The following is a 20305-nucleotide window of genomic DNA, read 5'->3' on the forward strand; positions in this document are numbered from 1 at the left end:
AGGGCTGGAGGTGGGGGCAGCTTGCTCACGGGACGTGCACTAATGTGAGGCCAAGGAGGGGGGCTGTGTATGTTGCATGGACCTGGCTCCGGGCCTGGGATGTCCCCAAGAAACGGGCACACCCCAGGGAGACACGAGGCGTTGCCTCCTGTGTGTGATCACGACTCCAACTCCGACTAAACGTTATAGAAATTCTTTATTATTAGACAAAAATAGACTCTTTCCCCCCCTTTTCATGTGATTCCCACTCTGATCTCTCTGCTCAGAGGGCAAGGCAGAGGTGGGAGTACGCAGCTCCCCATGTCTCCTCTGCCCGCCACGCTGGGGCCACCCCAGCCGGGTGGAGCTGGCTCCTCGCCAGGGCTGATGGGCTCCTGCAGGTGCGGCTGTTCTGATGCCCTCAGCTCCACTGTGATGCCTCCTCACCCTTCACACACCCATCTCTGCCGTCTGCTCACGTGCGAGGTCATCTCATGGCCCGTCCACTTAGCTTAGCAGGCTGGGGGTGGGGAAGGACAGCAGTGGCCCAGGCTGATAGCCACTCCCCGTTCCTAAGGGAGGGGGCTGGCGCCTGGGTGTCCTGGGGCCAGGCCAGGAGAGGTGAGGGCTGTGGGGTGCTGGGAGGGGCGCAGTGTTGATGTGGGCTCTGAGCGTGTGGCCTTCCTTCATTTTCTCTGGCCCAGGAGAACTTTGGTTATGAAGGTGACAATGGCGCCTGCAGGCTGATCTGGGTCCAGCTCTGCAAAGAGGTGACACACATTCTCCCAGGGGCTTCCCGGCTTCTTGGCCACGAAACCAAAGATCCTAGGGGTACAAAGGCAGGGAGGGGTGGGCGCTCAGCACCCCTCCCACTAAGGACTACAGGGCTAGAGTGGGGGAGGCAGGAGGCGCCTCCATTCTGTGGAGGAGAGAGATTGCATCGCGGGGAGGCTTACTTGGAGGTGGTCCCATCGGGGTTGGTCCATCTGCAGAAGGAAAACAACTGTGAAGGAAAGCACCCCAGAGAATGGCTACTGAAGGAGGAGCTGGGGCAGGGGACTGGTCTGGGGGGCCAAATGGGACCATGGGGGGGTGTAAGGGAGGAAGGTCACCTCCGGTCCTGAGGGTCAGTGCTGGAGAAGGTGATGGTGTTCACGGGGTAATGGCGGCGAAAGAAGAGCCTGCGAAGAGGAGTGGGGGGGTCACACCTGAAACTGGAGCCCCCAAGACTAAGCTTGGGGGTCCCTGGGGGCTGAGCATAAATACTTACTTTCTTTGGTTGTCGGTCAGTGTAATGCCCTGGGCTGAGACCTTGAAATGGACAATGGCTGGTGTGGGGCGGGGGCTGCAACTCAGAGCTGCAGAGCTGGCCCGAGCCACCGCCTGGGGGCCCGTCAGGGACTCGGTCTCCACTGAGGTCAGGTAGAGCACACTGCAGGCTGTGGGCAAGAGGGGTATTGGGATCATCAGCTCTGCCAGCCTCCGCGTCTGTCTCCCCGTTCCCCCGCCCCAGCAGCTCTTGCAATTTATCTGGCTAGTGCTGCCCAAAATGCATTAGAATTATGTAGGTAGTCTGTTAAATGCAGATTCTATGACCCCAGATCTATAGTCAGAAATGCTAGGGAAAGGCCTGAGAATCTGCATTCTAACAAGTCCCCTCTCCAGGATCCTCATGTGCATTAGACAGAACCTGGGCTGAGGGCTCATTTCCCACACTACAAACATCAGGCTCCCCCGCCTCTGTCAGGGCCCACCCACCTCAAGGCCTTTCAGTGCCCCATGCCTGTATGTGCAGTGCCCCCCTTAGTGCCCAGGGAGAGCGAGGGGTGGTGGGAGAGGCCCTACCGGCACCCTGACGCAGGAGGTCTGCTGCTGTGCTCATGTTGGCGGGCACTGGGGCCTCCGGGGTCTCCTCCAGAGGATCTGAGGGAAATGAGGGCCGTCAGCGCAGGTCAGCAGGGAGCGGCCCTCCCTAAGGGAAGGCAGGCTGGGAGACAGGATCCCAGATTCTGCCTTTGGCTGCAGCGGATGACGAAACGCCTACCTTTGCTTGGGATGCGCAGGCAGCAGGGCAGGGACAGAGGGGAGATGGAGTGCTGGGAGACCAGGGCGGAGAGGCTGCCTGCAGTGGAAAGTGAGACGTCCTGAGGGGCCCACAGAACGCTCCATCCTTCCCTTCACTCTTCGCCTCCCTAAACCAACCTCGTGTAGCCTCCCCGGCCCCCTGCTGCTCACCAAAGTAGGGCTCACTGGGACAGCCCTTGATTTTCACCCCTTTGGGCCCAGTCTCAATGAGAAAATGGCGAACCAGCTGTTCCAAAGGGTCTCCTAAGAGGCCAGGAGAGGAGAGAAAGGCTTTATCAGATTCCAGGTTCCCATCTTCTCCCCTGCTGGGATTCTTTCCGGAGCAGGAGAGTCACTTCCGTGGCTCCCCACCAAGGGGCATGGCCAACCTCCTTGTCTTGCCTGTGAAGCTGCCCCACTCCACGTCCCCTCTCCCTTAGGTTTGGGCATTCAGTACCTTTCCAGGGCTGGGCACTGGGTGGGGGCGTAGCCACCTTGAGGGCCAGCCCGTAGGCTCCTTGGAATGAATGACTGTCCCTGATCAGGAAGGCCCCAGGGTCCTTGTCCTTCAGCAGGGCAATGGCTGGGGGAGCAGAAGGAGACGTTTTCAGTGGCTGCCCGAGCCCCACGTAGCCCACTGCCCTGCGAGCCAGCCCCCAGGCCTCTTGCCCTAACACCTGTGGCAGTGTCGGGCATCTGAGTACAGAACTTTAGAGTTAAAGGGCATTGACAACATCGAGTCAAACCGCCACGGGCCCAAAGGCCAGGATCCCCTGCTCGGGAGAGGCTCAGCCCAGAGTAACGCTGAGATGGGGAGGAGGCAGCAAGGGTGTCACCTGGATGGCTGGACTGGGTCCAAGGCCCAGAGCCCTAGAGAGCGAGAGGTGTGGGGTGGGCTGGCTCCTCACCTTGCTCACGGGACAGGTTTGGCTTGTACCAGAACTTAGACGTATCCTGGACAAACTTGACGTTGCTCTGGCTCTCTTGCATGGGGGGCTCTAGGACAGCAAAGGACTGAGCTCAGCCCTGGGGCTCCTCGGTTCCCAGGCCACGCCCTTCCCTGGGAAAAAGGGTTCTTCCAAGGTGGCCCCACCTCCCCTCACTCCCCTAAGGCCTTTATACCTGAAGACTGGGGGTTGTTATCCAGGAGCTGAGGTGCAAAGGTGACATGGTGACTGGTGCCTCTGGCTGGTGGTGATGCCTGCTCTGGGCCCCAGTGGCCTGGCTGTTGCCCAGGCCCCGGCAGGTGGCGTTTCTCAGGAAGTGGGGGCTGGGTGGGGCCATTGATGTCATAGGATGCCGCCAGGGGGAAGGCAGGAGTGGGTGAGCTCTGAGGCGGCTCTGGGCTGGCCATAAGCCAGGGCATCTGGGAAGGCACAGGGGTGAGGGGGGACCCATCCGGGCTATCTGGGGGGTCTCGAAGGCCCTGCCAAGGGGCATGGCGGAGGCCAGGCAGCGTGGTGGGCACAGGGCCCCTTGGACTGGCACTGTCTGTGCGGCCCCCTGGGTTCCTCTCCTGAGGCCAGTCGTTGGGCGAACTGCGGGGGGAGGTCGGGGAGAAAGGACTAGAAGCTGGAGGCTCAAGCCCACTTCTTGCTGGCAGCTCAGGAGACTTTTCAGCGCCTCCCTGGGATACAGGTAACAAGGCTTCACCAGGACTCAATCTCTGAGTGGGCACCAAGGTGGGGGACCTGGTGTCCTGCTGCCGGGTACTGTGGGGAGAGAGGGCAGGTCGTCAGCAGGGCCTCTGAGCCCCTGTTGGAAGCTGCCCCCACCCCCAGCCTTTAGTGTCTGTTTGGACAAGGAGACACCTGCCTACCTTTCCTTGGCCTGGACTGGACTGCTGGTGTGCAGGGGTGTGGAGGGAGCAGACAACTCTGAGGAGGCACTGCACTGGGCATCTCGGGGAGACCGTGGCAGGGTACTGTGCCCGCTGGGGCCCTCCCTCCAGGACCCTGGCTCAGGTGACTCTGCAGGGAAGGGGAGAGGAGAGGCTGAGCCAGGAACAGGCCTTCTGTCTGGCTTAGCTCTTTCTCACTCTGTGCCTTCCCCACCGTCTTCCAGAACCCTCCTCTGCCCTGGGCACTGCCCATTCCAAGGCCCCTCACCTGCAGATGTCAAGGGTCCTGCTGGAGCCAGGTGCCCAGGCAGTGGATACCTGTCCCCTCCATCCTCTGCAGGAATCTCGTAGCTCAGCTTTCTGGATGATGGGTAGGGCGGGCTGCCCGGGGAAATGGAGCCAGCCCGTGGGGAGTGGGCACCAGGGCTGGGATACCCTCTGCCCTCGCTTGGAGACCCACAGCTGTGAGGCACCCGGCCATATGCTGGGCAATAACTGGGAACTGCTCCTCCATAGCCGTATGTCACCAGGGCAGGGTAGCCTGGATGCCCATACCTGCCTTCAGGGCACAAGGCGTAAGAGCAGCCCTCATGCCCTTCCTCGCCTGCCTTGGGTGGCTTCAGGCAGCTGTAGTCAGGCATTGGGGCATGGTGATGCCCGCAGGCAGGCACCAGCAGGGGCAATGGGTGCCCAGGCCGCACTGGGTGCAGGAGAGACTTGCTGGCCTCGCTTGCCCACCCCTCTCCAGCCTCCCTCTCCAGTCGAAGCCCATACAGGGCTGTTGTGGGCAGCGCCAGCTTATCCTCGCAGGCAGGGCAGGGGCATAGGGCGGGCAGCCCAGGGTCCTCCAGGATCACCACCTCCCGGTAGCCTGGGGAGCGATAGCCGAAGTCCCCACTGGCCGGTTTCCCTGGCTCGGGGGGATAGGGGTACGGGCCCTCCGACAGCGATCGGCAGAGGCGCCTCTTCTCCACGGAGGCCTCGGCGTAGACCTGGGCAGGCCCCTCGTAGCCCCCATAGGCCAGCCGCCGCCTCTCCAGGGTTCCCTCAGGCCGGTAGTATCCCCCATTGGGGACCCCGAAGGGTTCGCGGTAGCCCTGGCGGCAGGAGCAGTGGCGGCTGAGGGCAGGTTTGTGGCCTGAATACGTTCCGAGATGGGCGCCTCCTCCCACAGGGGGCTGCTCTTCGTCATCCAGGATGGCCGTCTCACGCCCAGCGCCCCGGCCCCCGCTGCCCACTCCACAGCCTCCCAGGAGGCGATCTAGCTCCTGCCGCTCAGCAGCCGTTGGGGGTGGCCGGCCAGGGGACTCTGCAGCTGGCTCCGTGGTCAGCGTGGATGAATGGCCAGAGTCGCTGCTGATGGACAGCAGCGGGGGTGGGGGTGGCTCTGGAGAAGGTGCTGGTGGGGTCTGGCGGGGGGCCCGCTGCACCTGGGCATAAGGACTGCCATCTACGGGGCCACGAGTGTGGGTCAAGGAGCCTGCAGGGAGAGAGGACCAGGGAGGGCAGGCAGGCAGGTTTGAAAAGAGAGTGAGAGTTAATGAGAGGGGACAGTGCTGGAGAGTCCAGCTCGGGGCTTGTGTCTTGGGAGGGGCTGTGACTAGGGAGGGAGGATTGTGCCCCCAAACCTCCCCCTCCCCCCACCACTGCCACACACCGTCCACACTGTCCTCGTGCTGCTGGTTGAAGTTCTCGTAGGAGTCCCAGCGCACAGCCGGCTCTGCCGTGTTGTAGTCAACAGTGACGGAGGGGTCGTTCCGCGGGGTGTTTCCTGTGGAAGGCACGGTGGTAAGGAGCAGAAAGGCAGCCTTCAGCACCAAGCCCAGGCCCAGGCCGGCTCTTACCTTTGATCTTCTCAGGGCTCGAGGAGAAGATGAATTCCACCGAGGCTTGGAAAGGGAACCTCTCATCTGTGAGGAGTGGGCAGTGAGGAGCCAGGTACCCCTCCTGCCTGCCCTCACCTGGGGTCCAGCCCCCACACCCCTTGTCTCTAACTCACCAGTCCAGGCTTCATCCAGCTGGTCTTTGGGAAAGGTGAGCCGTGATCCGTGGATGGTGCACGTGTGGAACTGGACTCGGAATACAAGGGTCCGGTCTGTCCCCCGACCACCCTTGTGATAGCATGTCACCTGGGTGAGGGAGACGGGGGTCAGGCCCTCACGTCTGCTTATACCTCCTCTGTACTTCCACCCTGATCACTGCCTGGTCAGAGCTCTACTGCCTCAACCTCAAGGTGACCCCTATCGAGGGGTCTCCTTTCTCACCCTCAATCTGGATTGAATTCATGATTCACCAGAGATTGTGCTGCTGGCAGGAGATACCACCACCCCTTGGCCCATCCCCCAGACTCCCCTTGTTGCCAAGGCCCCCTCACCATGACGTCGCCTTTGAGGAGGAGGGCTGGCTCCAGGCTGATGTAAAGCTGCTGGGGACCCGGGCCTGCAATGTGACTGTGGAAGAGAGGAGAAGGCAGAGCTGAATCAGAGGTCCTCGGGCTCAGGGGTGGCTGTGACGAGTCAGGAGGGAGTTGGGAGATGGGAGTCTGAGCCCAGAGTGGGAGACCTTTAGCTGAGCCTCAGCTTCCCCATCTGTAAAATGGATTCTGTGGTGGTGTTAGTTTTCAGGTACAGTGGCTGGAGCTGGAGGCCCAGGTGTCTGGGGAGGCTGGAGAAATAAGACTCCAGGGAGTGGTGGCCTGGGAACACAGCACTCACTAGATTCCAGATGTGTAGACGAGCTGCATGGACTGATAGATCTTAAGGAAGGGCTGGAAGCCTGGAGGAGAAAGAAGGTACATGAGGGATGCAGAGTGGAGGGGGTGAGGGACAGAACCCCACTGACTACCTCCCCAGTGGACTCACCTGTGCCAGGTTCAAAGGCTGGCAGCATAGGCACGAGCACATAGTGTAGGAAGAGAGGGCTGCTGTTCATTCTGATGGAGCCAGACAGCAGACCACTGAAGTAGCTGATGTATCTGGTGGCGAAGGTCGAGCACAACATAAGCCCCTTCCTCTGGAGGTCCCCTTGCATCATCTCAACTATGCACCCTTGGGAAGCCTGCACGTCTCAGTACTTCCTTCCGTTCCAGCCACCAGAAAGCTCTTCCTTGCATCTAAGCTCAATCCTTCTTGCTGCCTCAAAGGTTTTCTACTTGCTGCCCCCTTTGCCTAGAACGATCTTCCCCCAGACCTTTGCCTCATGTCATAGAGGCAGGTCCTGACTGTCTTTCTTTATCATAAGATTCAGCTTTATTTTATTCATAGCACTTATCACCATCCGAAATGGTCTTGTCTATTTATGGCCTTATAGTCCACTAGAATGGAAACTCCACGAGAGCAGGGACCTCGTTTGTCCTGAATTCTCAGCACTTGGCCTGGCACATTGAACGTGCACCATTAAGGCGTGCTATGTGAATGAGAAAAACTTGGCCTTGGTGGCCATGGAGGGAGCTGCTCTTCTGGTGCATCCCCACCCAGGCTGCTCACCGGCGCTGGGAGGGCTGCAGCTCTGCGCCCACCTTGTCCTCGCAGAACTTCCGCATGGTAAGAGTAGCCAGTGCCTGGTCTGCCCTGGGGAGAGCAGCATTAGTGTGGGGGATGATGAGCTGGTCTCCTTCCTGCTCTCCCACTCCTACACCCCAGGGGAGGGGAGAGAGGGGTGACCCCCCCCCAAGTCTACAGGAAGCCTAGAGTGGTGGTAAAGAGAACTAGAAACCCCATGTACAGTTACTTTACTAGTTGTTGGACCTCAGGCAATTGTTCCCTGAGCTTTAGTTTCCTCATCTGTAAAACGGGGCAATAAGACCACGTTATGGGTTGAATTGTGTCCCCCCAAAAATAGATGTACCTCAGAATGTGACCTTATTTGGAAATAGGGTCGTTGCAGATGTAATTAGTTAAGATGTCATACTGGAGTAGGGTGAGCCCTTAATCCAATATGATCGGTGTCCTTAGAAGAAGAGAAGAGACACAGACACACAGACAGGAAGAAAGCCATGTGATGACGGAGGTAGAGATTGGAGTGACGCAGCTGCAAGCCAAAGAGCACCACCAGAAGCTAGGAAGAGGCAAGGAAGGCTTCTACCCAGAGTCTCAGAGGGAGTGTGGCCTGCTGATACGTCAATTTTAGATTTCTAGCCTCCAGAACGGAGACAATACATTTCTGTTGTCTTAAGCCACTTTAGTTTGTGGCACTTTGTTACAGCAGCCCCAGGAAACTACTATAGAGCATCTACTACAGAACTATGGTGAAATACTAGTGAGGAAAAGGAGGTGGCAATGTCAAGTTTCTAGTAGATGGCTCTCTGAACACAGAGGTGGGCTTCATGGGAGATGGGCTTCTCAAAGACCAGCTGGAGGAAAGGCCACTGGGGAAGGGGACACTCGGGCGCGAGAGAGCCTCACCCTGCAGAGATCTTGCTGTAGTGCATGTACGCAGAGACGATGACCCCGAGCTTACTCTTGCTCCCCTGAGGATAGAGACAGGGATTGAGGTCTGCTGGGGCCTTACGGGGAGGGCATCCCAGCCTGCAAACCCCACAGCCCAGCCCACCTTGCAGTACAGTACAACCACGTGCTGGGGGTCAGCACTGAGCCAGGTCTCCATGGCTTTGCAGATGGAGCACAGCTTGTCCAGGGGAGGCGCATGCAGTTCAGGCCAGCCAAAGTCCTGGACCTGGGGGAGGGGAGTGCAGGGGTGGAACGGGGTGGGTGGGGGAGGTGGAGGCCACGAGCGAAGAGAAATGGGTGTAGGGGTCTGGGGCAAGGTCAGCTTGTTGGCTGTCCACCACAGCCTCAACACCTTTCTCACTTGTACAGTGTGTTGATAGCTGCTGCACCATGCTTTGGGGTGTCTCAAGTATATGCCACATGGGAAAGTGCTTAAGAGTGAAGTAGATGCCAATTGCTACTATTAATAAAAAGGAGGCTGGGGGCTTCTGGGGTGGGGGTGATTTCGTTTAATGGCTTTAATCCCCTCCTACCTTGGGGTTTAGGCGGGTCAGGTCATGTCTTTTCTCCGAAAGGTTGAAGAGCTGTAAGAAAAACGGGTGCTTTAGACGGAAGTAATCTCAGGCAGCAAGTCTGATGATGCGTGGAGGTGGTGTCACCCGCTGTAATCCTGAGTCTTTTTCCAAAACGAGGAGGTTGCTAAGGCCCTGCCCAGCGGTGAAAACCGGATTGTCTAGGCTCCAGGTCGGTTCCAGTGATGCCTCGGAGCCCCGCCCCCAGCCCCGCCCCCGAGAGTCTAACGTCAGGGTGCAGCCTGGCTCATCTGGACCTCCCAGCCCTCTTATTGGCTGACTGCAGCAGACCCCCGCCCCTCACCAGGTACTTGTCGCGGTGCTTGGATTGCAGCACGTGAGCCAGCTCGCGCAGGTGGCCCCGGTGTCGCTGCTCTTCGGGCCGCGCAGGGAAGGCGGCAGCCAGGATCCGCTCAGTCACGTAGGTGAGGTCCAGGTCCCAGCGGCGCTCCATGAGCGGGTCCAAACTGAAGCTCCTGGAAAAGGGCGAAGCCCACGTAAGGAACGGAGGGGCGGGGTCCCGGAGGGGGCTCTTGTGATGGAAGGGTGTCTGGTCGACAGCAGGTGATGGAAGGGTGGGTGGGATCGCTGGGGCGGGGGGTGGGGGGACTGTCCCGGAGAACTTTGTTGGAGGGCACTGTTCTGGGTTGAGGTGTGGGGACAGCAGAAAGGGCTCATGAGGGACCACCCCCGGCGCCCTCACTTACCTGGGCAGAGTGCTGCGCTGCTTTGAGTGGTTCAGAGACTTGGTGGATCCCTGGTGGGTGAGACGATGTGAAGCGCATCTCTTTGGATGCCCCCTCCCTCTCTAGGATCCCTACTCCAGAGTTCCATGCACTTCTGTCCTCAGAAGAAACCTGGGTCCTTAATTCCAGAGCTACCCGCTGCCGCCCCCCGCCCCCCCTCCAGCATCACCTTACCAGGTGCTCTATGCGCCTCACAGGGGCCGTGTTTCTCCGCTAGAGGGAGATGGGGGAGGAAAAGGGAGTGGTTAGGGAGGGCAGGGGCAAGGGCCAGTCTGAGCCTGGGGATAGTGGCCTGCCAGTGTCTCTGAGGGATGTACTGGGCAAGGAAAGAAGAATCCTAGCCCCCAGCTAGCCCAGAGGACAAGGAAAGCAAAGGTCTCAGACCTTTTTTCCCTCCTTCCGGATGACCAATATGACTGCAGTCCATTCCAGGGAACCTCCTGGGGATCCCCTCCCAGACCTTTGGACACCTAGGCCAGGTTCCCTGCCTCCCTCACCCCATCCCAGAGCACACTCACCAGCTCTGCAGGAGGCAAGGCCTGACAGGATGAAGTCACCTGGAAGGAGACCCGAGTGAGGGGCTAAGCTCCTGGTGAAATGGGCTCTCCTGGGCTTAAGGATGGGGCCACCCCTTAGCTTCAGCAAGAAGGTGGAGGGGTTGTCAGGAGATGGGCACAGGCTCCAGCTGAGGTTCCTCTATTTAAGGGAGCCACCCCTCTGGCCTCTCGGTCCCCCACCCCCCCATGCCCCCCATTTGTTGCTCTTGGCTCCCAGCCCTGTGCCCACACAGACCCCCATTCATCCAGCTACAGGGCAGGAGTTATATATAGAGCCATGCAGGCAGGCTATGGCCAGGGACGGACACTGGCCTCTTTCACCGGGAGACCCCGCCCCTGGGCACACAGCTCCCCAAAGCCAGCTCCAAGGCCCTGGGAACCCCCACATTGCAGGAGGAGGACCAGGGGACCTCTTCAGAGATGGGGCTGTCTCAGGTGCCCCGTGGACAGTGGGTGCTATCTATAGCTTGTACCTTCTGCCCAGACTCTCCAGGGCCCAGGATAAGACCCACCCAAGCATCCTGAGGCCCCTTCCCCAGAGGGAAGGCACAGCCCATCCGGCTGCCCAGTCTCTGAAATCCTGCTCCCCCATCTACCCACCCCACCCTTCCTCCTCCTCATTCTCCTCCTCTTCCCCACCCCCCACCCTCTCTCGCCAGCTGCAGCCTGGGCACAGCACCAAGACAAACGCTGTCGCTGTCTCGCTGTCCACACGCCTGGGCCAACCCTCCAGGGGGTGGAGTAGGGTGGTTCTTAAAGGGCCCAGTACAGCACCCTCTCCATCCCAGCAGGGGTTCCCAGGGGTTCCCTGGGTTTCAGAGGAGGAAGGGACCCCAGTCCACCTCCCCCCACCAGGTACCCACCTTTGCTTCACATTTTCTGTGCGTGGCCACCTTGCAGACTAGAGAGGGATAGGGGGAGGAGTGGTTAGCAGGGGCCTACTGGGGCAGTGGAAGGGTGGCCCTCTCCCATCTCCCAGGCCCTGGAACCAGACCCTGGGACTTCTAGGACTCTGGCTGTATTGAGATGGGGTGGGGGAGCAGGGTCAGAGAATGGCTGTGGGGTACTACTACCCAGGCCAGGACAGGAGGGAGGCAGGGAAATGTTCTAGAGTGGGTGGGGGTGAGGACGAAGGAAGGGAGGGAGGGAGGGAAGGCACTGGAAAGTACTGGATCTCCTGGGTTGCTGGGGCGTTTGTCAGGGGGAGCAAGGGCTGTTTGGAGGGAAGGCAGCTGCCTCTTGGCTCCCACATTGCCCAGTCCAGGGGCAGCATGCACATTACGGTTTCTGTTCTGTGCGTCTGGAGTTGTGCAACACTGTGGTGCTGGGCAGAGGCTCTCGGAGTCCCAGAACAGGGTGCCTCACCTCTGCACGAGACGCCTGTCCCATCGATGGTCACCTTACACACTGCACAGACTGGTGGTTTCTTCCGGAAAACCTTCTCCCGGAAGCTATGTGGCTCGGCTTTCCTAGGCTAGGTAGGGGTGGAGGGGCAGAGACTCAGACAGGGGCATCTGTTCCCAGCGGGCCCATCTGGAGACTGGGCCAGCGCCTTAGCACCGCACTGGTTCCTTTCTTCCTCCATCCTGATTAGAGTCCCCAAATGATTAATGTCCCCAAACCCGTGGGACACTTGGCCACTGCTGTTTCCGGCCAGTTGTGGGGGCTGTCCTCGACAGTGCACGGAATCTGGCCTCTTGCGTCACCATCACTGGGTCAGCTCCTCCCCAAGGGATCAGTTAGGCCCCTCACGTGGCTCTGGTGTGTGATACCCTTGTGGTCACTGCCACCCCAAACACAAGAGCTTTCCTCCTGGTGTGTGGGGGGGTACTCTCTGATTCTCCTCTATGAGGGCCCCTGTTTCTCCTTCAATTTTGCCCTCCCCAGATGGCAGCCCCTGTGCAGAGTGAACAGCAGGGGGTCCAGACAAGAGTCGGCTGTCAGTCACAGCACCCAGACTGACTGATGGGAGTGGCCTCAGTCAGTCCTGATCCCCTGGCTCCTGCTGTCCTGCTCTAGGCAGCTGACATGCCTTCCTCCCCCCCACCCCCACCCCCAAGAACAACATGTTTACTCATTGTGCACTGAGGCGGCAGGCAGCAGTTGTGTAAGGAGGTGGGTGGTAATGCTGGAGGGAGAGGCAGACAGAGGCATGACATTGGAGAAAATATTTAGCTGTCTTGCTACTTCTGGATGTAGCGAGCACCCTGTCACTTGAGGACATTCAAGTGGGGATTCCAGCATTGAATGGAGTAGCGGGGTGGACCAGATGTTGGGCTGGGCCCCTCCCCACCCAGAGGTGCAGTGAGGCAGGAGGCTGGGATGCCCCCTGAAGGCCCAGGCCTACCTCACGCAGTCCCATGCCTCCCACTGTGATTCACTCCTTCCATCCTGTCTGGGGACCATTTTTGCTTCCTTGCCTCCTCTTTTCTACCCATTTTTCTCCACCTCTGAAGTTCAAGTTCCTGCCCCATCCCCCTTTTATAGTATTGTCTCACGTTGCCCTAAGCGCTGCTTTTGGGGTAAGCCTGAGCAAGTAAAGAAAGGGAGTGATGGGGCCTCCAGGCCCCCCAGCCTGGGGACCTAGGCAGCACCTCTGGTCTCTTGGCTGTGTCCCTGACGCAGCTAGATTAAGCCAGCAACTGAACTTTCCTGTGCTGGACCAACCGTGCTGGACCCACTAGGAAACTTGGGTACATCTAGCATAAATGGCATACACAGATGATGTCAGTGAAAGCAACCCCCCAGTGTCGAAGGCACTCCTGAGACCTGGCCACCTCCCTCCCTTTCTTCACCACCCCCAGCCCCACATTTTCCCCAAACATCTTGGCTCAGGGAAGATGCCTGATCTCTTAGCCCTGCTCTGGGGTTCCCAGGATGGTACCCAGAAAGGTCCTACAATGAAATATACCTGGACGTAGGTGTAGGGGACCAGGACCCCCAGGGTTGGTATGGGCTAGGGCGGGGAGGTGATAGAAGAGCCAAAACAGACCCCAGGTTCTGCTCAAACCTAAACTTCTGCGGTGCATACCACAGCCCCGGCCACCCCAAAGAGGCAGAGTAATGAGGGGATGTAGGGCAAAGGGAGAAGGCTGAGGCGGAGGGTCTGGCCTGTGTCCTGGCCCCCTTCCCCACCTCCACCCCTGCCCCGCCTCTGCCCAGCTGGTGGGCACTCCTACCCTGCTGGTGGCCCGGCTGCTGTCCCTCCTCCCCAGGGCTCTGAGCAGCCTCTCCACGGGGCCGCTGGACTTCATGGTGTCTGGCTGGCTGGGGTGCCGGCCGCGGGGCCCGAACAATGCTGGGGCCTGGCCCGGGGCTTCCTGGAAGCGGCCTGGCGGAGTCAGCCGCTTCCCCTGGGTGGAGGGTAGGCTGTCTGGCTGGTGTGAGGAGAAGCCCAGCCCTGGAAGCGGAGGGGAGTACAGGCGGGAAGGGGGCAGGTCGCTGCTCCAGGAAGTGGGGGGAGGATGTGGCGGAGGCCAGGAGATCAGATTCCCAGGATCTACCCTGCTGGGAGTGTCAGCCCAGGATCCTCTGACCCCGCAGCCCTGCTCGGGCTGCCCCAGACCCCAGGAGCCACCCCATCCAGGATCTGCTGGGATCCTGAGATCCAGCCCCCGGTGGGGCGGGACAGCGTGGGGGCAGGGTGGGAACTGAGGTCTCAGGGCAGGGCTCAGGGACCAGTGGGGAACACCGTGTCCTGGCCAGGCCAGCCTCCCAGTCTGAACCCGTAGGCTCTCTGGGGACTTCTAGTGGGGAGGGAGGGGAGCTGGGACTCACTACGCCAGCCAGCCCAGGACTGGGAGTGCATCCTGAGGGTCAGGGAAAATGGGACCGAGGGCCAGTGTCCTGCCTCAGTTTCACTGGTTGTGAAAGTAAGGAAAGGAAAACATGCACATCTCCCTCCTCTCCCCATTCACACTGGAAAGCAAATTGCAGCCAGAAAACTGCTTTGCCCACAGGAGTGATCCATTCTCCTGCCACAGCCCAAGGCATTTGAGGCCCTTCTCCTGAGAGCCTGCAGCTGCTCTGCTCCTGACACATTCCCCTCCTCATTCCCTGGGCTTGTTTCTGCTTGACCTCTTAGACCCCTAGCCCCTCTTTGGAGCCGGCCACTTAGGCCCTCCACCTCAGGCCCTAGGGCCGCCCTCCTCCCCCAAAGCCTGAGTACTACCTTCATGGCTCTCCTGTCTCTGCTCTCCTTCCTCAGCAGCTGTCCCAGGACCTGAGGACTGGACAGGAGGCCCCCCTCCCAACACATACTCCACCCCCCTCCATGGGCCTCCTGCCTCTCTCCTGGGAACATGGCCAACTTCCTGTCCCGGGAGTCAAGGGAAGGAGGAGGTGGATTGGGGCCTTGGAAAGGGGGGTAGGAATCTTCCGAAAATTTAAGGGGTTAATGGCCTGGGGGTCCTCAGCCCTAAGCCTTGGACAGCAGCCCCTTGGACCAGCAAGAGCTGTCACTTGAAACAATGTGCAAATATGCCTCTCTCATTTGCATGGTATTTACTGAATGTCCCAGAGCTCAGGCAACTCCCCCAGCTCTGGCATCTCCCACCAGGTCCTTAGACTTCCCTCTCCCTCCTTCGTGCTCTGCCTTCTCTGGGATGAGCCATCTTATGGGAGCTCACTCAGGACACTTCCCTGGACCTGCCTGGGCTTCACCCTTGACCGTCTAATTCTCCTACCAGGTCAGGAAGTCTGTTCCCAAGGTACCTTGGCCAGAGGGAGGCATCTGTGTGAAAAAGCTTGGGCCCCTCGCCTGTAACTGGAGAGGGGCACTGGCTCTGCAACCCACTCCCAACCCACCAGCTCTGGCTGGGTCCCAGGACATTCCAGGCCCTTGGCCAGTGTGGGCAACTGGGCCTGGTGTCCAGTCCCCAGCCCGGCTGGGGGAGGAGGGGCACTGTGGTAGGTTGGGTGGCGTTTCTCTGTTCCTATTGCACATACCCTGACCTGGACCCCTCCAGATGCTTCTTTCTACTCCTGCTGCCTCCAGAGGGGCTGAAAGTTCCCTCACCTAGCAGTCGCCCTCATCCTCTGACCCTCACTCTTCTGGGAGGCTCACTAACCCTGGTGCTGGGTGGCCAGGGAAGCATGGCTTTGAGACCCTCCCCACCCTTTGGGACACCTCTTAGGGAAGATGGAGACAAGAGTGCTGATCCCTCCAGCGGTGCTGGAAGGAAAACGAGCTCACTGGGGCAGGGCTGGGAAGGCATGGCCAGACCCCCAAGGACCCTCGCCCTTCTCCTGCCTGGAACATTCCAGAGCCTGTCAGCCTCTCCCCCAGGCTGGCCCCCTCACACTCCGAAGCCTTGGGTTTGTTTGGAGAAACCCCTCCACCCACACTCCCCCTTCCTGGAAATAGCTGTGGTTGGATGAGAGGCTGGGAGCCCGGCCGCCACGGAGGAGGGGTGAGGCCCAGCGAAGGAGAGAGGGAGGAAGGCGGGGTACATGGGTGTGCCCAGAGGGAGCTGGAGAATTGAGAGTAGCAACATAAGGGGGCTGACGAGTGGGCTGGAAAGTCAAATCAGCCTCATCTGTTCCCGCTTTCTGCCTCAGTTTCCCCAGATGTGAAGTAGAAAAGGAAAATACTCAGACGCACTCCCAGGCCAGTGCCCGCGCGCGGCCGCCAGTTCCCGCCTGGCTACAGGGCCTGCATGTGGAAGAACGTGCCCCGCTGTACTCGAAGAGCGGCGTCTGGTGCGGGGCGCGCGCGGGTGTGTGGCGGGAAGGAGCAGCATCGTGCCTAGGCGGCGTGTGCGCACCAGGGCGGGCGAAGGCGTGACGGCCCCAACTAGAGTGTGACCGCGGCCTGCGCCCCGCCCCCTGGTCACCTTCCCGGCAGCCAGCCGTCTCAGTTCGCCGCGGCCCGCCAGATCTCCGATCACCGACCCCAGCCCGGCGCCCGCCCGCTTCCCCTGGAGCCCCGGCGGCCCCGCGCCCCCTGGCGACCGCCCCCGGCACTGCTCCCCGGCCGTGACGCACAAGCCGCCGCCCTCCCGCTCCGCGCGGCGCGGCCACTCACCTGCGGGGGGCGCCCGGCGGGGCGGGGGCGCGGCGGGGCGGGGCAGCAGCAGGGGGAGCCCCCGAGCCAGCCCATCCTAGCCGGGCCCGCGCCGAGCGGTCGCGCGGGAGGCGCTGGAGGCGGGAGCGGGCGCCGCGCTCCTGGGCTCCCTCCCGCCCCGCCGCTCCCGCGCCGCACTCTCCTCCCTCCGGCGCTGTTCCCCTCCCTCCTGCCCCGCTCCAATCCCCACCTTCCGCCCGCTCCCGCCCCTCGCCCTCCTCCTCTCTCTCTTCTCTCCCCACCTTCTTCTGCGAACCCCGCTCGTAAAGAGCTGAGAGGAAGAAGGAGCGCTGAGACGCCGAGACTCGGAGACAGAAAGAGACAGATGGGGAGAGATTTTGAGGAAGGTGGACACCAAGGACACAGGGACAGGAAAATTTCAGAGATGGGGAGTGACCCAGCGGGACACAGGCCAAAAGAGCCACGCGAGCCAGACAGACTCAGAAGAAAAGGTGGACATAGGTCCAGAAGGCACTGGAAACAGAGTGCAGAGAACTGCCTTGCCTTCTCTTAGCCGGGCCCCTCCACAGGAGTGTATTTGAGATTGGGCCCTGTGGGGCTACTGCCACCTACCCACGGGGGCACTAGCTTCAGATGAAGATACTTGGTGTGACTTGTGTTCCAAGTCTCTGGACACTTTCCCTGGTCCTCTGCCTCATGGGAGACTTCTCAGGTGTCACCTATTCTCCCCAAAGGACTTATACCTGAGGACCCCCCCACCAATCACCACCACCAAGCGGGTCGTCAGCCCATCCATCGCCCTGCTTTGGAGCTGGACAGTCACTCCCACTACCTAGGAGATTTCCGTTAAAAAGTCTTCCTCACAACTTTAGTCCCAGGCTTTCCAATGAACGTGGAAGTTCATTCTGTGATCTAAACTTATTCCCTTCTTTTGCAGTGTCTGGACTTAGCACTGGAATAGGAACTTCCTGGAATTCAGCTAATGGGCCATGGGTCTGGTTTGAGTTTGTGCCACCCTGGAGGGGAAGGTAGAGGGAACGGATGTCTTTCTAGAAGTTCTGAATCTTTTCCCATTCCCAGCTTCCCCAGTGTTCTTTATCAGTGAGCACTTCCGGAAACTTTCTCCCTCCCTTCCCCTCCCCACTAGATTTTCCATGATGAAAACCGGGGGTGGGGGGTGGGGGGGAGGAGGGGGTGTTTGAGGAGCCAGTGCCCAGGGCTCAATGCCCAATGCCTGCTCAACGCAGCCAGTACCCTCAGCTCTTCGGGCCCTCCATCCTTTCTGTGCTCATCTCTTGCCTTTGGCAAAGGCTGGGAAGTCTGGTTCTGATTATGAGGGGTGGATCCCCGATTTCAATAAGGCAGTAGGGAAAAGGTTATGAAACAGCGCATGGTGACAGTGTGGGACTGTCATTTGGGAGGGGTAGATGTGGCTGGGACTGGGGAGCCTTGATCTTACTGCTCGTCTGAGTTCGTGTCCAGTAGGCAGCCTCAGAAGTTGCAGCAGTCACTGGAATCTGGAGGAGGGGCTGGGAGGTTGGAGTAGAGCTGGGGAGGGAAGAGGTTGGGAGGAGAGGAAAGGCTGGAGTTAGGAGAGCAACAGGGATCAAAGGCTACTGGGGTAGGGGCAGGGCTGAAGGTCATTTTATGGATTTTGATAAAATTTGATTATACTATAATCAAGATACACATGAAAATTTGTTCATTTCTTTGGAGTGTATGCTAGTTCTTTTAACACTTTGCCCTTCTCAGAGTTCATTATGTCTTTGGCTGGGCCCTGGGATACATACTACGTGGGTAGGTTCTAATCTCTCAAGGTACCAAGGGAGAGACTGGGGGGGACTCAGAGAAGAGGCACTTGATTGGATCCCAAGACAGTGGCAGGGCTAGAGTCTCACACAAGCTGGCGTTGCTGCCGCTAAAGAACACCTTTTGAGGTTCCAAGGAATTGAGAGGGTCACAAGATGGGTAACTGAACTTCCAGCTCAGACTTGATGCCTATTCTCAAGTGAGGACCAAGGCAGGAAGGAGACTGATGAGAAGTTGAGAGTGAAAAATTATACAGGAGGCGGCTTGGTGGGAGTGAAATAAAAATGGGTGGCACACGGAGCCAGCCAGGCACCCTGAGGACAGGCAGGTTCCGAGAGGAAGTGGAAAGGGAGAGAAGCCAGGGGAATGTTAGTAAAGGTCAAAAAGAATTGTAGGAACACCCTCTGAGTCTCCATGCAGGTTTTCTTACCTTGACTATGCAGAGGGCAGCCCATTTTGGCACTGAAGGCTGAACCCCCTTTCTCACGGTGTGGGGTGATCCCATGCCTGTGACCGAATGCGCTGAGATTCTTGGGTTGGGGGACTATAGGAGGGCATTGAGGGTCGGAAGAGCACTGGGTCAGGGGAATTTCAGTAGAGGGTTGGGCGCTGGGAACCAGGAAGAGCAGGGGAAGGGGCCAAGCTGATTCGAGGCGGATCTCCTGGCTGAGGACTGTGTATTGTCCAACTGGGAGGGTGCTGCAGCTGGGCAGGGAGCAGCTCAGCTAGCCTCTTCCAAACTCCTTTTTGGTGAGGTGGGAGGGTGAGGGTAGACGAGTCCTCCCTTCATTTGTGGCCCTAAGGGCTTCGATGGTTGCTGAGAAACAAGGTTTTTTATTTGAGAAATAATGCTTCCCAAGAGCAGATGTGTAGCTCTCCCACTTCCTGAGAAACCAGCTGCTGTGAGCTCACTTAGCACTTGAGGTGGTGCCCTCAGCACAAACTGGGACCCTTGCTGTCTTGGGATCCAGAGCCGAGTGCATGATTCTGTTTAGGAGAAACTAGGCTATGTGGCCTGTTATACAGATGGGACGCAACTAAGCTTAAGTTCACCCTTGTGAAGTAGGATGCCATACCCACAACCTTCTGGTCGCTCAAGATTTACAGCAGGTTGTGTCAAGGCTGACTGACTGCTCACCAGTGCTGGGATCGTTCCTGCCACAGGGCTTCTGAGGGGGGTCCACACATCCTTGTAATGACGAAGGATGGGCGGCATACCAGCACCTACCTTTCCCTTGACTTTACCCTCATGGGACATAGGAGTCCCTTTGTCCCTACACTTCCTGTGCCTAACCAACATGAACCTCCAAGTTAGCCTTTCCCAATTTAATTCTCCACTTTCCCTCATCATTCATCCAGATCTCAGTACTGCACAGCGAGGGGTGGCTGGAAACAAAGGCTTGTAGAATGTGACTGAGATTGATTCCTGAAGCGGAGCAGCTGCAGTTAAGCAAGCACTGCCTTGAACGTTCCCCAGGCAGCCTGGGCAGGGCTTTTCCTCCCTCCCTAAACTCACATGCATAGATTGCACACTGAATCTCTTATCCCTTGAAGGGATCAATGCATGGGCAAGAAACTACAAGGACAGTTGCAATTGGCCCAGGAAAGCCACTTGTGTAACTATGCTCCCATGTCACTTCATATTTCCCCAACCCCCTTTCCCTTTGGCTTGGAGTCCCCAAAATTGTTGACTGAGGTTTCCTTGGTTTTCTATGCTCCACCCCCTTGTGACCTTAAGGATTCTCTGCCACTGTCCTAACCTCTTTCCTGCCTTGCAACAATGAACAGTTTGTTCCTGATGTTGGAAAATTCCCACCAAGTTTGAGCAACGATTAAGAGAAAAGTGGCCTGTTTTAACCCAGACCAGCTTGTCAACCAGAATCCCGTTCTGCCTGTGCAGTGTAACCTGGGAAAGCAGAGGTACCTCCCCAGACTGCTGAAGGGTGGTTTATGGAGGCACTGCCTCAAGGACATGAGGATTTATCCCAAGCTCCTACTTCATTTTAGTAAATCAACAGCGTAGGAAATGGACTGCAGACATGCTCAAAAGACAAAGGTTAGCGCTAGGCAAAAATGCTGGAGGGGAGCTGATGTGAAATTTGTAGTTCTTAGGTGTCAATAACAGGTTCCCCTGGCAACCCTGCCCTCTGCATAACATGGTACCCAATGCTGAGAACCTCAGATAGGAGGGTGGGGTAGCAGACTGTCCGTGGGGAGTCCAATAAAAAGCACAGGATCATGGAGTACAGTGTCAAAGAATTCCAG

General features: G+C 58.8%; 1 protein-coding gene across 5 annotated transcripts; it reads right to left on the bottom strand.

Moving 5' to 3' along the window:
- Positions 1-177: 177 nt before the first annotated feature.
- Positions 178-16412, bottom strand: TNS2 (tensin 2). 5 transcript variants are annotated; one of them, XM_074325646.1, is made up of 29 exons: positions 16232-16412; positions 11572-11680; positions 11070-11107; positions 10168-10206; positions 9824-9862; positions 9611-9660; positions 9208-9379; positions 8865-8915; positions 8435-8557; positions 8287-8351; positions 7369-7452; positions 6745-6857; positions 6598-6658; positions 6258-6333; positions 5883-6012; positions 5728-5793; positions 5541-5654; positions 4152-5363; positions 3863-4013; positions 3166-3755; positions 2952-3041; positions 2501-2626; positions 2215-2307; positions 2024-2101; positions 1825-1902; positions 1250-1418; positions 1092-1160; positions 936-965; positions 178-804 (listed from the first exon to the last, which is right to left on the bottom strand). In XM_074325646.1, the coding sequence occupies exons 1-29, from the start codon at positions 16304-16306 to the stop codon at positions 666-668; spliced, it is 4230 nt and encodes a 1409-aa protein (XP_074181747.1). In that variant the 5' UTR covers positions 16307-16412; the 3' UTR covers positions 178-665. The 5 variants fall into 5 exon arrangements, with proteins under 5 accessions (XP_074181747.1, XP_074181746.1, XP_019580048.1 ...); XM_074325645.1 differs by lacking the exon at positions 16232-16412 and adding an exon at positions 14378-14439; XM_019724489.2 differs by lacking the exon at positions 16232-16412 and adding an exon at positions 13386-13767.
- Positions 16413-20305: the final 3893 nt, after the last annotated feature.

This window comes from Rhinolophus sinicus, linkage group LG02, assembly GCF_036562045.2.
Source record: "Rhinolophus sinicus isolate RSC01 linkage group LG02, ASM3656204v1, whole genome shotgun sequence".
Classification (NCBI taxonomy): domain Eukaryota; kingdom Metazoa; phylum Chordata; class Mammalia; order Chiroptera; family Rhinolophidae; genus Rhinolophus; species Rhinolophus sinicus.